Genomic DNA, 18,045 nt, shown 5'->3' with positions numbered 1-18,045 from the left:
AATAAAAGAATGAGAGGTATTAAACCAAGTCAAAGCATAAAAGAGAAGACAACAATGAGACTTTCAGAAGCAGTAAAAAAGCCAATGAATGTGAGGTAACTGACTTAGCAGAGGTGATGAAATTATACCTGAGACTGGGATTCTGACAGCTGTTTACACTGCAGAACTCTTGAAAGGCCCAGCACGAAAGCATTAGGCACCACAACTTGTAGCCAGGCACGGTACACAGAAACGAGGCAAATAAACAAGCAAGGCAATGGCAATACCAGGAAAACCAGAAAGTAATGTATGAAATGAACAACAGGGAAGAAAGAAACAATATTTACACGGTCACAATAATGCAAACATTTTTAGTGACTTGACTAAAAATTAGAGCGCAAGGAGATCAAAAGGAGATCAAGCCAGTTAATCCTAAAGGAAACCAGTCCTGAATATTCACTGGAAGGACTGACACTGAAGCTGAAGCTTCAATACTTTGGTCACCTAATGCGAAGAACTGACTCACTGGAAAAGACCCTGATGCTGGGAAAGATTGAAGGTGGGAGGAGAAGGGGACGAGAGAGAATGCGATGGTTGGATGGCATCACCGACTTGATGGACATGAGTTTGAGCAAGCTCCAGGAGCTGGTGATGGACAGGGAAGCCTAGCGTGCTACATTCCACAGGGTTGCAAAGAGTGGGACATGACTGAGTGACTGAACGGAACTGACTAAAAATTAAAATAATATTAGGAAGAGGGGTGAGAGGAAGAGTGGGATAGTAGTAAAGGCAGTCAAATCCTCCATGGAGGGTGGGAAGGAGAGGGTAATAGATAACCTCTAACATTGGTAAGTCAAAACAGCAAGGTGAGCACATTACTTACAAGTAAGAAGGTAAAAACAATAGTATGGAGTTGATTCTGGGATCTGGACTTTGGAGAGAGGCAAGTCACTGCTCTTATTTCCTTATGTGTTTTTAAAACCAGGTGATTATACTAATTTGATGATTAAACACATAAATGAATGGATAAAATCTATACAGGAAATACATAGCAACCTCAGAAAAGTTATTTGTTCAATTAGCAAATATTCAAAATGAAAAATTAACTGGGATAAACACTCTAAGTGATATCAACGTGGGTGAAGAGGAGCAGAGAGACAACAGGTAACGTGTATGGGGGAAGGAGGGAGAATGACAGCGTGTCAATACTTCTGTGTTACTGTAAGACTCCATGTTGATAACTTTAAATACTGGTAGAGAAAGGTAATCATAAATATGGGTTAGAAATAACCACAAGGAGAATAAAAATAGAATGTATAGCTTCCAAACCTGCAGAAGAAAATCTGATCTATTAAAAAGCAAATACAAAAACAGAAAGCATGCTAAGTACAAAACTTATAAGGTAGCAAAAGTAAATAAAATAACTGACAAAACCATGAGACTATATCAACAATTGGAGATTTTTACATGTATTTCTCTTAGAAACAGCAGAGACCTCCCCCAAGCAAATATAAATTTAAAATATACATTCACTTTTAACACACTGTTCAATTTACCACAATTCCCTACTCTCTGTTTTCACATAGCAGTATTTCTCTGTAATAACACTGGTGTCTCTTTCTCCTTCCCTCTCTCTTACCAGCAGCTTCTCAGTTGAGGAATGATTTAGCTGAATGGTGAGTTTGGAAGGAGAAACCATACACATGCAGCTTTCCACTCTCTCATTGGAGCTGCCTACTTGCCTAAAGTTGAAGAGCTTTCTGGTCTGTTTCCCTGACCATTCTGTAAGTTTGGTGGGTCACTGTGCCTGAGACTGGATAGAATGTTTAAATCAGGTAAATATTAGCAAATCCTATGTCATGCCCCCTGAATTGGCTTTATCACAAAGTTCACCGACAACAAGCCCTGCCTGTCTGCTCAAAGCCTTCAATCAGCTGTTCAGCCTCTTATTCTTAAACATAAGCCGACAACCAAAGTTCAGCAGAAACCTGAGAGAACATCTTTATTGTGATAGAGATAAAACATAAATACATACACAGTAATACAGGGGGGAAAAGACTACGTAACAAAATAGAAACCTGAAAACAAAGTAACTTACAATCATTACTATCCTCAGATGGATCCTACAAGCTTCTAGAGGGGAAAACAAAAACAAAATAGGGCACATATAAAGGAACAAGAATCAAAACAGCTTCAAGCCTTCTCAGTGGTCACAATGGAAGCTGGAGACAACAGAGAAATCCCTTCAAATTTTTAATGGAAAACAACAGCCAGCTTGGAATTTTATATCATAGTATTATTTAAACCAAGAGCAGAATTAAAGACAATTTCCAGACATTCAAGGAGCCATACTTTATCTCCCATAGAGCCTTTCTCAGGAAGCTGCTAAATGTGCTTTACATCAAAGAGAGTAAACCAAGAGACATAAGAGTAGGGTATAGAAATAGAAAGATCATAGGACTCTTCAGGAAAATAAAAACAAAATCCAGGATAACTGTACCAGGCAAAGAGAGTGGCCAGTTCAGATTTGTGCAGAATGACTCGAGACTTCAACATAATGCTTTCTTATGTGGTACCATATTTTAAAAAAAATCTGACAATGCCTGGGTGAGCCTGACCTAAGTTGGCTTGCTGATGGTCTAGCTCTTTCCTTCTGCTCCCTGGATCTTTTAAGAACACACAAATGTTCTGCTTTGACCTACTCCTGAGTGCTGAAGGATAGCCACCAGAAGTTAAAAGTGGAAAAGCCTAAGCAGCCCAATCCTCCTGATTGTGTTACAGGCAGGTATCTAGTTCTAGGTGCTGGCACATCTTTCAAATATTGGGTTGGCCAGAAAGTTGGTTTGGGTTTTTCTGTACTATTGTATGGAAAAATCAAACGATCTTTCCCACCAACCCAGTACATAAAATGTGGATAACCCTAGGTTTCCCAGTATTAGGTGAATGACTTTCTCCAGAAAAGGCTTTTGTAAAATATCAGAGAAAATGAGGCCAGACCATGACCCAGAACCCATTTTCAGCTTATCTTCTTCCAGGACACCTCATCAAATAGTGGCAATTCTGCCTTCTGAACACACAGTTACATTTCTGCATAATACCCCACTTTTAATCATCTTCTATACTCATTCATGGGCTTCCCTTGTAGTTCAGTCAGTAAAGAATCTCCTTGCAATGCAGGAGACAGGGTTTGATTCCTGGGTTGGGAAGATCCCCTGGAGAAGGAAATGGCAACCCACTCTAGTAGCCTGGAGAATCCCATGGACAGAGGAGCCTGGTAGGTTCCCGGGCCATGGAGTCCCAAGAGTCAGACACAACTTAGCAACTAAACCACCATACTCATTTATATGTGTATTTTTCATAAATCATTTCATTAAAAAATAACATCAAGTAGGAATGCAAGAACAGTTCAATATCAGAAATCAATGTTATTCTCTATATTACTATAACTAAAGGTGGAAACAAAACAAAAAAACACCTGAACAAAGGCATATATAAAATATCAATAAACAGGAACTTCTTTTGAAAAAGACTATCTAGCATAAAACTCACAGCAAACATAGCATTTAACAGAGCAAGTTTAGAATCTGAAGTAGAAATTTGATAAAAATGCCTGCTACCACAGCTCTGTCAAATAGAGACTGGCAACCTGGCTGAAACAGTCAAAATGAAAGAAAGGTATAAGGCCTTTCAGGAAGAAATAAAATTCATTATTTGTATTTCACAGACAACCAAAGAGATTCACTAACTTTAGAACTAAAAAGCATTCATCAAAGCTACAAATACAAGATCAACATACCCTGATTTGACCTTATAAAAATGTTAATTCTAAAGTAACCTGCAAATTCAATAAAAATTTCAGCACCTTATTTTTGGGAACTTGACTAAAAGGATAGTAAAAAAAAAAAAAAATCGACAAAAGTTAATTCTATCAAAGTAGAACAAAAAGATTCAGCTATTTAGACATATTACAAAGTTATATTAAGACAATGTTATACTGGGAAAGGAACTGACATCAATAACAGAATGGAGAGCCCCAAGTTTCATGTTTATGACAAATTGGTATATAGTGAAATGGGTGAAAAATGGATTTAACAGATGGTGTTAGAAAAAACTTACAATTCTACTCTGCGTGCCCAGCAGATATTCATACTCACAAGACTCAAAAGGATATAATTTGGTACTAAGGTCACTTAGCTTGCCGGAAAGGGCACAGTACAATAAACCTGGCCTCCACCTTAGGCAAGCCTCATATGCCACAGGAACCACTACGGTGTAAAAATCCCTGAGGGCGGGTTCCTCGCAAGCTTGGTTACCAGTTCTATCTTACTCAGAGAAATGTCAAAGCCTGTGCTTTTTGCAACTAAATATATGCTGCTGGATGAACAGCTGGCATTCCTTGTGTTTCTTAACCCACAATTTCAAGGAAATAGTGCTAAGAAAGTAAATCCAAGATAATTTTCCTCTAGAGAGAGAGAGAAGTGGTTTTATTAATAACCATTTTAATGATTAGCTGGAGAATAAGTTGAATTCATATCTCATACTATATCTAAGTTTTGGATCCTGGAGTCCATGAGCCAGGCTGACGTCTGCTCTTGAAGTATATTACATTCTTTGATTATATTCTTTGCAGCCGAGATGGAGAAGCTCTATACAAGTCAGCAAAAACAAGACCAGGAGCTGACTGCGGCTCAGAGAATGAACTCCTTATTGCCAAATTCAGACTTAAATTGAAGAAAGTAGGGAAAACCACTAGACCATTCAGATATGACCTAAATCAAATCCCTTACGATTATACAATGGAAGTGACAAATAGATTCAAGGGATTAGAAATGATAGAGTGCCTGAAGAACTATGGATGGAGGTTTGTGACATTGTACAGGAGGCAGTGATCAAGACCATCCCCAAGAAAAAGAAATGCAAAAAGGCAAAAATGGTTGTCAGAGGAGGCCTTACAAATAGCTGAGAAAAGAAGAGAAGTGAAAGGCAAAGGAGAAAAGGAAAGGTATAAGCATCTGAATGCAGAGTTCCAAAGAATAGCAAGGACAGATAAGAAAAGTCTTCCTCAGCGATCAATACAAAGAAATAGAGGAAAACAATAGAAAGGGAAGGACTAGAGATCTCTTCAAGAAAATCAGAGACACCAAGGGAAAACTTCATGCAAAGATGAACACAATAAAGGACAGAAATGGTATGGACCTAACAGAAGCAGAAGATATTAAGAAGAGGTGGGCAAGAATACACAGAAGAACTATACAAAAAAGATCTTCATAACCCAGATAACCACGATGGTGTGATCATTCACCTATAGCCAGACATCCTGGAATTCGAAGTCAAATGGGCCTTAGGAAGCATCACTATGAAAAAAGCTAGTGGAGGTGATGGAACTCCAGTTGAGCTATTTCAAATCCTAAAACATGATGCTGTGAAAGCGTGTCACTCAATATGCCAGCAAATTTGGAAAACTCAGCAGTGGCCACAGGACTGGAAAAGGTCAGTTTTCATTTCAGTCCCAAAGAAGGGCAATGCCAAAGAATGCTCAAACTATGACACAACTGCACTCATCTCACACACTAGCAAAGTAATGCTCAAAATTCTCCAAGCCAGGCTTCAACAGTACATGAACTGTGAACTCCCAGATGTTCAAGCTGGATTTAGAAAAGGCAGAGGAAGCAGAGATCAAATTGCCAACATCCACTGGATCAATGAAGAAGTGACAGTTCCAGAAAAACATCTACTTCTGCTTTATTGACTATGCCAAAGCCTTTGACTGTGTGGATCACAACAAACTGTGGAAAATTCTTAAAGAGATGGGAATACCACACCACCTTACTTGCCTCCTGAGAAATCTATATGCAGGTCAAGAAGCAACAGTTAGAACCGGACATGGAACAACCGACTGGTTCAAAGTTGGGAAAGGAGTACATCAAGGCTCTATATTGTCACCCTGCTTATTTAATTTATATGCAGAGTACATCATGCGAAATGCTGGGCTGGATGAAGCACAAGCTGGAATCAAGATTGCCAGGAGAAATATCAATAACCTCAGATATGCAGATGATACCACCCTTATGGCAGAAAGCAAAGAACTAAGGACCCTCTTGATGAAAGTGAAAGAGGAAAGCGGAAAAGCTGGCTTAAAACTCTACATTCAGAAAACTAAGATCATGGCATCCGGTCCCATCACTTCATGCAAATAGATGGGAAAACAATGGAAATAGTGACAGTTTAATTTTTCGGCTCCAAAATCATTGCAGATGGTGATTGCAGCCATGAAATTAAAAGACACTTGTTCCTTGGAAGAAAAGCTATCACCAATCTAGACATCATATTAAAAAGCAGAGACATTACTTTGCCAACAATGGTCTGCCTAGTAAAAGCTGTGATTTTTCCTGTAGTCAAGTATGCATGTGAGAGTCGGACCATAAAGAAAGCTGAGTGCCAAAGAATTGATGCTTTTGAACTGTGGTGTTGGAGAAGACTCTTGAGAGTCCCTTGGACTGCAAGGAGATCCAACCACTCCATCCTAAAGGAAATCAGTCCTGAATATTCATTGGAAGGACTGATGCTGAAGCTGAAGCTCCAGTACTTTAGCCACCTGATGCAAGGAGCCAACTCATTGAAAAAGACCTGATGCTGGGAAAGACTGAAGGCAAGAGGAGATGGGGATGACAGAGGATGCGATGGTTGGTTGGCATTACCAATTTGATGGACATGAGTTTGAGCAAGCTATTGGAGTTGGTGATGGACAACCCTGGCATGCTGCATTCCATGGGCTCACAAAAAGTTGGAAACAACTGAGTGACTGAACTGACTGATTATATCCAAAACTAAACTCCAGCTAAATTAAATGTAAATATAAAACTATAACACTGATAAAGACCTAAAAAATGTAACTGGAAGCAAAATTTCTATTCCATCAATGACACCAAAGACAAGAATTATTAATAAATGACAAGCCCAAGTTATTTGTAACATGTGCACCTAACAAGGAAACATTACATAGAATACAGAATTTCTTACACTATAATCAACAAGAAAGAGAAAAATCAATAGAAAAATGGACATAAGTACAGGCCATCCATTGTCTATAAGTATAGGCAATCCATAGAATGGAAACCAGAATGACTAAAAAGTATATACTCAGGGCTTCCCTTGTGGCTTGGTGGTCAAGAATCCACTTGTCAACCCAGGAGACATGTGTTTGATCCCTGGTCCAAGAAGATCCCAGATGCCATGGGACAGCTGGGCCCATGTGCCACAACTACTGAGCCTGTGCTCTGGAGCCTGTGAGCCGCAACTACCGAGTCCACATGCCACAACTACTGAAGCTTGCGTGTCTACAGCCCATGCTTCACAACATGAGAAACCAGCACAATGAGAAGCTGGTGCATCACAACTGGAGAGTAGCCCCCAACTGCCACAACCAGAGAAAGTATGCATGCAGCAATGAAGACCCGGTGCAGTCATTAAAAAAAAAAAAGTGTATGTGTGGGCTTATTAGTAATCAGATAATGCAGATTAAGACAACATACAATTTCATATATAGCAGATTATAAAAAATCAGAAAATATCAAATGCTGCTGAAGATGTAGAGGAAACGATATTCTCGTGTCTTGCTGGTGTAAGTGCAAACTGTACAACCATTCATGAGAACAATCCAGCATTACTAACTGAAATTAAATATGCATATACTCAAAACACCAGCCATCTACTCTAGGACATATATACCAAAGAAACTAAAGGGCAGAGTCATAAGAAGAAACGTACAAGTTTGTATAAGTGTGAACAGCTGGAAATAACCTGAGTATCTATGACTAGAGGAAAAGATAAGCTACAGTATGTGAATATAACAGAATAATATGCATCAGAAACCATGTTATATACAGTAAGACGAATAGTTCCTAAAATCCAAATATTTTATGGAAGTTAGAAGTAAAATGAGTTTTATACCATAATATCACTTATATAAAATTGAAAAGTTATACAAAATAAATGTTATCATACAGTTTTTTAAAGAAATATGTGAAAGATTTAGAAGATGGCTTGGAAGGATAAACATTAAATACAGAAGAGAGTGGAGAGTATGGAATTGCAGGCAGCAGATGAAAAAAAGTATTAGGGTAAAATGAAGCAGAACAAAACTATAGATTTTCTAGACCAATGATACTGGTGTCATTATTAGAGTGTAATCAATAACTGAGTCAATTCTGAGCATGTGAAATTCTTAGAAAACAAGACAATTTATATGAGGAGAGAAACACTGTTAGGTTAGAATACTTAAAACATTACCTCTTTAAATGTGAAAAACTACTCATAGGGCATAATATAGTAAGTACTCCAGAGGATTCATGACTTAGCTGTCTTAATTTAAAAGAAACAGTTCCATCTCCCAAATGAGATAACCTACATAAAAACAACTTTAAGGCAATGCTTAAAAAACAAAATTTCTTTGTGTTGAATAAATATTCCACTGCATTTTTCTGGGCTGTTCAGGTATTCAGCAAAATAATTTAAAATTACATTTCGGGCAAAGTTATAAGTACTAGTGAACTAATTTCAACTTTTAATTATGTGTGAATGTGAAATGTGAGATTGATATAAATACCTTGTGCCATTTTAACAGGATGTGAAAAGTTTAAATAAACATGGAAAAAATCACAAAATATATAGCTGCCATAATCTCTTTTGATTTATATTTTTTAAAAAAAGCACTCTTATGTGAGGTAGATATACCAGCTATCACCAATGTTATCAATGAGGAAACTGAAAAATAATCTTACAGTGAGTAAATCTCACAGTAAGTATTGTCCAGACTAGAATCTAGGTCTCCCAAAACCTAGATCTGAGGTCTTTTTTTTTTTTTTAATAGAAATTTATTTTATGAGGTCTTATTTTAATACATTATTGACTGGAGATGTATCAAAGTGATATAATCAGCATCGCTGTGCAAAGTTGTTAGAGCTTAAAATTGATCAACGGCTCATTATACAACTTATGATTGTCATTATCATTCCCATTTTGCTCTGTTGGGTTTTTGTTCCAACCTTGTGTATATTTTAAATGCAAGTTTATTTCATAAAATTTTCAAAAATGATGCATCATGAAATTTTGTGGAAGAAGCATTTTTCAGTGAATTTTATGTAGATACTTTCTCTGATTGTGTAAGGGACATATATACTAGTGTCTCAGAAGATGATAGTTCTTCAGAATACAGTTCTGATTCTGACAGAAAAAAGACAAAAAAGAAAAAAAAAGACGAAAAACCTGAGTGATGGATTCTGATATGGAAAGTGAAAATGAAACTCACTGGGCTGGAGACTTTACAGGTATGTCAGGTATAACTACTGAGTGTAATAACCCAAAGAGTGCTAGTGAAATAACAGAATTAACTTTTGGGTGGCCAAAATAAAAACTGCTGGCCATAGGCGTTAGTTTCTTCAAAAATTCCCCGGTCGATAATGAGTTAACTCATCTTAAAGGTAAGTTTTATATAAGTGTAAATTCAATATTTTCTTTAATCACAATAGAAAAGACACATGGATCTGCAGTAGCTAATATACACAATGATATGAAGAAAAACAGACTTTTACATTAATTGCAATCCCGTAAAGAGTTAACAGTTTGTCTTCAGAAAATGTCAATCAAGTTTAATATATTTTTATTTGTCCAATAAAATAACTTCACAATCTATTAAAAATAAAATGTTAACTGCATTTAACATTTGTTCTTAGCACAAGATAAAGGACATCAGTATTCAAGTAAATATATGACACACTGATAGACTAAATCAAATACCTAAATAAAATGTTAAAACATGAAAATTTATAAAGCTTACCTTTTTCCTTTCTATACTGATAAACTACAATCAGAAAAAAATTTAAATGAAACCTGTTTTATTGTTGTAACTTGTGATTATTGTATTTAATTGAAAATGTTTTTGTTTCAGTTTGTAATTTCTAGAAAGCAGCAGTCCTTAAATAAGTTTCTAAAAATAACAATATTGAAACCTAAAACTGTCATGATAAGAAAGGTTACAAAATTTCTCTGCTTATTCCTAAATTCCTTTTCTAGATTCTTATTATAAAAGGAATTTTTAGACACAAATAATGTACATAAAATGTATGTTGCAATTTAGCATTCTTAACCAAAAAAAAAAAAAAAAACAAAACCATAAGAAAAGTCAAATTGTTTTTTTCATTTATTTTGTGCTATACTCTTGTCCCTATACATCTTTAATGGCAATCATAAAGACCCCTTTTCTAATCTAAATAGCACCAACTCAAAATTTCACCTCTACTTGCATTCAATTTAGATGTCTCAACATCAAATTTAATAATTTGTCTTATAAAAACTTTGTTTCAAGAACAAAATTTCCATAAATGACTTTCTAACAAAGCAAAGCAGAACCTCTAACTGTAGAATACAAATGGAAAATAGTATATAAGTAACTTAATCTCCTCAACTTGAAGGTTTGAAGAACTAGGTGTTAGAAAAATACATCTAGATAACAATTTTACTATTTTATTACTTTTTTCTGCATGGGGTCAACATTGTATTTTAAATGATACATTACTTACTATATTGTCACAAAAGAGAGGTTCCCAAGAAGTATTTAGTAAAATTCTATGTTGATTATACATATACTTGGTTCCTAATGTTTTAGTTTGAACTATTCCAGAATTACTTAGTTGTTGAACATAAACTCTATAAGAAAAAGATCAAGTCTTTATCAAATAATTTCAAGTTTTCAACAATATCTGTAATGTATTTTCATACTCTGTATAACTGATATTATTTTTGTAATATGATAATAGCAAGTATATGAATTTTCCAATTTTGTGGGGAAATATTCAGTGTACTGAAATTTAACTGTACCTAAAATCATTCCTAAACAAGTCAAATAATATTATCATATTCTAAATGGCAATTCAGCATTTTATTTATAGTCTCAGTAGTAAAAACTGAACCTAAAAGAAATATGTACCCAATGTAACACACTCTCAATGTTTAAAGAACAGCCCGAATATGGAATTTAAAAAATAATTTTAATAGGTAGAAGCAGAGAATCTGTGAAAAGATTTAAAACCATTACTGCTAGAATTGAGTTGCAAACTTAAAGAACTTGAGTCTAGGCTGGAGAAAAACAAAGTAAATCTTTCAGATTAAGAATTCTAATTCACCCAGGATGAAAACTAGTCATACATATAAAAAGTCATATGACCCTCTGAAGAAAAGGAAGCAATCTGTAAGAAAGATAAATTATAGCCTTTTCACTAGCAAGGAAAACTATTCGGGCTAACTATCACCCTGGAACCATTTCCTTCACAATGCTTTTAGCAAGCTTTCTAAGATAAAATTTTCAAAAATACAATAAAACATAATAGCATTAATTGTTGTTGGGTGAAAACATTTTACTACTGCCTAAAGCAAACCCAATACTGGATGTAATACACATCAGAAAATTTTTATTATTCAGTTTATTTAAAGTTGTAGAAAAATTAGCCTGTTCTCATGCTGTCACTCAATTCCTGAGGATTCCAAGTCAATTAAACTAGAATTTTAAAATGTATTAGTGATCCCTACTATAGCAAACTGTGTATTCTACAGTTCATCAATCTCTTTCAAGAGAAACACAGGGTTTCAAATAAGATGAAAATGATAGTCTCCATAATCTTATAATCTAGGCTAAACAAATATCCTCATGGTCCAATAACTCGTAAAACATAACCAGGTCACTAGACCAACATACTAGTGTACAACTTTAATAATTTCTAGCAGCAAAACATCTTAAATAGTCATTAACAAATGTTTTCATTGGATTGTAGATTAATTTCTTTGTAAGAAGAAATTTAAAAAAAAAAAAAAAAAGAAGAAGAAATTTTTAAAAAGTACTCTATAGTTCAACTTCAGGCAAACAATGAAAGTTATCAAAGATCTTGTTTATCTCCATTTTTCCCAGTGGAATCAGATGCAACCGGAACCTTATTAGTTTCAACAAAAACAGATTCAAAGGCAGCTTCCTGGTCATCCAAAGAATCAGCAGCTGTGGCTCCTTTAATTAGTGTTGTGTTGGTAAAAGACTGTTGCTGCTTGGAAATTTTACTGGATTCCACTGTTTTTCTACCTCTTCTTTTACCAAGAATTTTGACATAATTAGCAGGTATAAGTCCTGTTGTTTGACCATCAAGACTGGCCAGAAGCCAACCACGTACTCTGGGTTGTTGCTCTGATGGAAGAAAAGACAGCCTTGTAATTATAACATACTTTGAGGGTCCAACAGAATATTGATAGTAAAATGTTAAAATCTGTGTTATACTTACATAATATAGTATACTCATAAATAAATAGTGCATATGAATATTTAAAATCAAGATGACTATGCTCAATTCTAGGATCCCTTCTTATAACATTTTAAATTTTCCATTTATGAAAAATTTTTTCAGCCTTGAAGAACATAAAGTTTATGTCAGTTGGTGCATTCATAAAGAAAAAAAATTCAGTTCTCTCAACAGCTGAAAATTAACATCAATGTCTTTCATATTTTAAATTGAAATTTAAGGAATGAGTATCTCACTACTTCTTGATAAGTTAGAGTGAGTATAGAAAATAGATACATTCATTTATATAAGCCAGCTTTCTTTATATATTTTTGGCTGAAATTAAAAAAAATCCATTCTATGTGATTGCAATTCACAATCCTGAAGGACAATGAATGTTAATTTTAATCCAAGGTGGGCAAAAATTGAAGACCTCAGTTACTTACAGCCACATAACAAAAAGTTAATACTCTAAGCTTAAAGTAGAAAAGATTATATAAATACTCTCACCTATTTAAAAAGAAAATTTATTGAAGTATAGTTGCTTTACAATGTTGTGCTATTTTTATTTACGTCTTTAAAAAGCTGTTTAAGTTTTAGTTCAAAACTGTAAATCTGGCATAATATGACATTTTCATGTTTCTGTATAATAAAACAGAAAAAAAGTTAAATTAACCATGTCTGTGACTGATTTTGTTCTAAATGCCCTAACATATCTATGTTAGCAATGAATAAAGTAAAGAAGCAAAGCCAAAGTGTTAAAAGGCACTATTAGTTGAAGAATAATCTGAGATATAAAAATTTTCTGGAATATTATATTGGAAGAATCCACATTTGATCTTTACTTTTAATTTAATTTATTAAAACTAATTATCTGTATTTTCCTCTAACAATAAATCTTAAAAAGAAAGAATTCTTTTGAAATCTAAGTAAATCACTATTTTGACTAGAAGAAAAACATGAATATAATACTTAATAGCCAGAATTTTTCTTAAATTTACATTTTATTATTTAAAATTTTTTCTTGGAAGCCTGGGTTTTGTGTGTGAAGAGATGAGGCAGAGATTTAGCAAATTTGATCCAAGATTTTCAACTAGTTACCGAATTAAACTAATGATTTGAACACCGAAGATATTTCTTCCTTATGTAAAGAGTGACTGACACCAATAAAATGGCAGTTTCCATTAATAGATCACATGGAAAACAGCCAAAGTGATTAAAATACAGGTTCTGAAGTCAGATAAATCTAGGTTCACAGTCCATCTCCATTACATTTTAGGTAACACTGGACAACTCACTCATTCTGAGCTTCAGTTTTCTCATGTGTAAGCCAGGAACAGAATAATTACAGTACTTACTTCCCAGCATTATTATAAAGTTTAAATGAAATATGTACAGTGTCTAGTACATTTATTTTTTTCTTTTTTTGACCACTCTGCAGTTAGCAGAATCTTAGTTTCTCAACCAGGGGTTGGACCCGGGCTCTAGGCAGTTTAGAGCACTGAGTTCTAACCACTGGACTGCCAGGGAATTCCCCCTAGTAAATACTAAGCAGTCTATAAATGACCATTCTTATTATTGTTACTAGCATCTTTACCAACAAAATGTAACTTTTCATAGCAAAACTGAATCCGTACAAACACACACATACAAAAAAATCATTTTTTTTTTTTTTTTTGGTAAATCTACAAAACTTCTGATCATAGTTACTGGGGAAAAGTGAAGGAAAAGGCCATTTTGTTTAGAGCCATTAAAAATTATTAGCAACCTGGTCTGAAAATTAACCTCAATGTCTATAAATTTCTTGCTGAGGTTCTTTAATACTTTATGACAGTAATTCCTAAATATTCATGTTGAAGTCGCTAAGGCAAACATGATTCAAGTAAAAAAACAACACTAGTATCAGCAACAAAAGACCAACAGGGATGTTTTAGATGATGCCAGGCAATTACTTTGGTTTATTAGGTTCATTACATTTAGTGCTTACCTCATGTTTTTGGGTTGGTAATTAACTTGGAATTCAAATGTTTTAAGTTTAGAAGATATCATATAAACAAAATCTTTCCTTATCTCAGTGAAATACAGGAACAACTTTGCTGGGACATTTCTCTCCCATTCCCCCAGATTTCAAAGGTTTACACTGACAAAAAGAAATTCTAGTAACTACCTCTGAGTTAACTAACAGTGACCAAGATCCTTTTTGTCCCCCATGATGCTTTAATGCAGTTTTCAATACATTTACAAATTCTAAAAGTGCACAGATAATTCCCATTTATTCATGTTTTCTTACCTTTGAGAGCTAAGTTCAGCATATCACCAGCACGGAAAGAAATTTCTTCTTCAGATACAGCAACAAAATCATATTCTGCTCTAGCAACTACATGGTCATCCTCACCACTTGCCCAGTTGGTATTGTCTATAAAACAAATTAAGAATTAAGATTAGGTTCAGTTCAGTCGCTCAGTCATGTCCGACTCTTTGTGACCCCATGAATGGAAGTTAAAAAAAAAGATACTCCAGTGGCTGTGGTTTGCAAACTATATAAACTTATTTGCTAAGAGAAAAGCTGTCCCACAAAGTAATTTCCACAATTAACACTATGTAAGATCAACAATATGTTCAATATCTTTTATAAACTTTTTCCTTTTAAGTTCCAAATTCTAGTTTCCTTATTTTAAGCCAGGGGTAGGCAATTCTTTTTTATAGAGTAAAATAATTTTGATAGGGAATATTTTAAGCTTTGTAGGCCATGAGGCAAAATTGAACGTGTTGTGTAGTTTCTTATATAATGACATAAAATTTTTTCCATAAATTTTATAAAAAATTCAAAATAGTTGAGTTCTTTTTTTGTAATATAGGTCTATTGTAAAGAGTGGAATCTTTTTGGGGTAGGATAATATTTCATTTAATTTGGGGTTCAAAGATAATATTTTCTATCATCTATTATCAATTGCAAATATACATCTGTTGACACTAATTTGTAATGAGATTTAAGGTATTTCATTTTGAAAATGTTTTTTCACAAAGATATGTATTGCCAAATTCTAATACCAATCCACTGAATATGGGATTTTAATAAGCATATTCTCCTAAGAAGGTGAATCACATGGAATAGTTAAATTCTGATATTAACCTTTTAACATGTCCTTTCATTAGAAACTAATCACTTTCAAATGAAGATTAAATGGAAGGTCTTCAATGGCAGTTAAATGGGTTCTGATATATGGACATTTCCTACACACTTGCATGCTGCTGCTGCTAAGTCGCTTCAGTCGTGTCTTACTCTGTGCAACCCCAGAGACAGCAGCCCACCAGGCTTCCCTGTCCCTGGGATTCTCCAGGCAAGAACACTGGAGTGGGTTGCCATTTCCTTCTCCAATACATGAAAGTGAAAAGTGAAAGTGAAGTCGCTCAGTCGTGTCCGACTCTTAGCGACCCCATGGACTGCAGCCTACCAGACTCCTCCATCCATGGGATTTTCCAGGCAAGAGTACTGGAGTAGGGTGCCATTGCCTTCTCTTGTATGGAGGTCCAAAAACACCTCTGAATTGCAGAATGACACAGAAAAGTATAACTGCTGCAAATTTATGTAGGAATGGAAATCTTGTTTCATTAACTTTTGACAATCTATAAGGTATAAAAGCAACGTGACATTACTTGTGATTCAAACAATATTAGTTGTTGTCAAAGTGACTTTATTCCAATGCTATTTTGCCTTACAGTTTTAGGTTGAACTCATTAAGAAGATTACCAAGTCTGCAGCAAAGACTGATTTCCAAAGCCACTTAGTGTTTTCTAATAGTGGCTCATGGTGATTCTTGTTTTTCAGAAAAATTTCAATCTTGGCCTTGATCCTCCCAAAACAGTAATAAAATTTAACCACTGACTGCTCAGTCATCTCACTGCTGTATGGTAGGGCAAGTCAGTATCTTCAGTGTCTTCTAATAAAAATTCACAGAACTGATAACAGTTATGTCCACAAGAGTGACTGAAGTTCATCTTTGACATTACTAGTTCAGTAAGATATGATAAATTCAAATATTTTACGCAGTGTACCTACTGATGAAGAATACTATAAATAACTATAGGCTTTAAAAACTATATTTTCAAAATTCTGTAAATTTTGTCCTGCCCAGTCTTCTGTTACACACAAATTTTTACCATTAGTTACAACACATCTCTATAGATGTAACTTCAAGTTGGGTTGGATTAGTGTGTTTTCCAACTGCTTTGAAAATACTCATCTGTAGTTGTTCCCTGCAGTCTATTCACAGAGGCAACACCTTCAATCACTTCGTATTCAACAGGACTCTTCCAATAAACTACCGAACAGTACCAGTATCTATTGGGTCCTCATGAGCCAGGTAAATCCATTCAAGCCAAGTAAATCCATTTGCCTAGTTTTAAAATGACTATTGCTGTTGTTTCAAATACTCTTCCAGAAACTGTTCTCCCTGAAATGTTAATAGTCTCAAACAAATTTACTTTCTCTGAACATATTTCCTTGGTTGTTGCAATAACCAATGGTAAACAGATTTCCTTGCTAATCTGACAAAGAAGGCTCTCATAAACTTACTTTGAAGGCTTATTTTTTCTTTGTTTGCTCCTTCTCCCCCACCCTGTTTACAGGTGAGGGAATTCTGCTCTGATGAGATATCCCATTTTGAATTTTCTGATTTTTCTGACTGTTGACTTCCTGTCAGTTGGGAATACTGTGATGAGTGCTCAGTCTGGGAATGGTGATGTATATTGTATCACTTTAACATAGCTATGTTGTCACTGCATAACAAATGCAATGCTTTGCCACCTAATACTAGAATAATCCAGACAATACTGTACCTTCAAAGTGTGACATTCAAGGTATACTTCACTGTTCTTTTCTCATGAGGTATGTCTGTACTCATAATAAAAAATATGTACTGCAGTTTAACAATACATGTCGCACTCAATACATTGTCAAGTTATAATACTGAGATATGCAGTGTGTAGAACAAGTGCAAGGCAACAAGAGTGCCAACAAAGATAGGGTCTCTGTTATAAACTACTCAACTCTGGTCTTTCAGTACATAAGCAGCCATAATAAAATGCACATGAATGAATGTGGCTGTGTTCTAATAAAACTTTACTAATGGACACATGCTCCCTCTCTGGCCTCAGATTAAAAAATCACCTCTCCTTTTCACCTGTCTTGGATCGTATCCTCTCCTACTCTCTTACAGGAGGCTTCATCTTTTGACTCCTCTCCGTGGAAATTACGATCGTCCATTTCTAGGTTCCAATATAATTTCTCAGCCTTACTTCCCAGTATCCTTCTATCCAGTATTATAGGACAGTTGATGAACAATTCTTATAGTTCCTGCTTATATACTTTTGTTCAAGCTTTTCCATCTGCTTCACAGTCTTGTTTTTTTCCTACATAACTGATGGAACAGTATCTGTCTTTCCAAAATCTAACTCAGATGCTACTTCTTTCTAGATACAAATAGTCAAAAAAAGTCAGCTTCAATTCTAAATTGAGATAATATTCTGTATCAGTTGACAGAGTAGGGGCTTAACAGTCAAAGATGCCTCATTTTGATTTTGGTTCTGGCTTATTAAAGATGTGACCCTGAGCAAGTAACTTCTTTGAACTTCAGTTCTATCACTTATAAAATGAGGATAATTTCTCTTAGGATTGTTTTAAGAATTAAATTGAGTAAAATACTCAAAATACTTAGCACAGTGTCTTGCATATAAAAAAGGTTCCATA

The 18,045-nt window shown here is 34.8% G+C and overlaps 1 protein-coding gene across 1 annotated transcript in view; it reads right to left on the bottom strand.

Annotated features, from left to right (window-relative positions):
- Nucleotides 1-9,442: 9,442 nt before the first annotated feature.
- The window catches only part of PEX13 (peroxisomal biogenesis factor 13), a 33,166-nt gene continuing 24,563 nt past the window's right edge, over nucleotides 9,443-18,045 (bottom strand). The window contains exons 3-4 of the mRNA XM_006073868.4: nucleotides 14,587-14,712; nucleotides 9,443-12,205 (exon numbers count right to left, since the gene is read on the bottom strand). Coding sequence (XP_006073930.1) covers nucleotides 11,907-12,205; nucleotides 14,587-14,712 — 425 coding nt within the window. The 3' untranslated portion in view covers nucleotides 9,443-11,906. The remainder of the gene's footprint in view (nucleotides 12,206-14,586; nucleotides 14,713-18,045) is intronic.

The sequence above is a fragment of the Bubalus bubalis genome, chromosome 12 (genome assembly GCF_019923935.1).
Source record: "Bubalus bubalis isolate 160015118507 breed Murrah chromosome 12, NDDB_SH_1, whole genome shotgun sequence".
In the NCBI taxonomy this organism is placed as follows: domain Eukaryota; kingdom Metazoa; phylum Chordata; class Mammalia; order Artiodactyla; family Bovidae; genus Bubalus; species Bubalus bubalis.
This window is presented reverse-complemented; position numbering and strand designations above follow the sequence as displayed.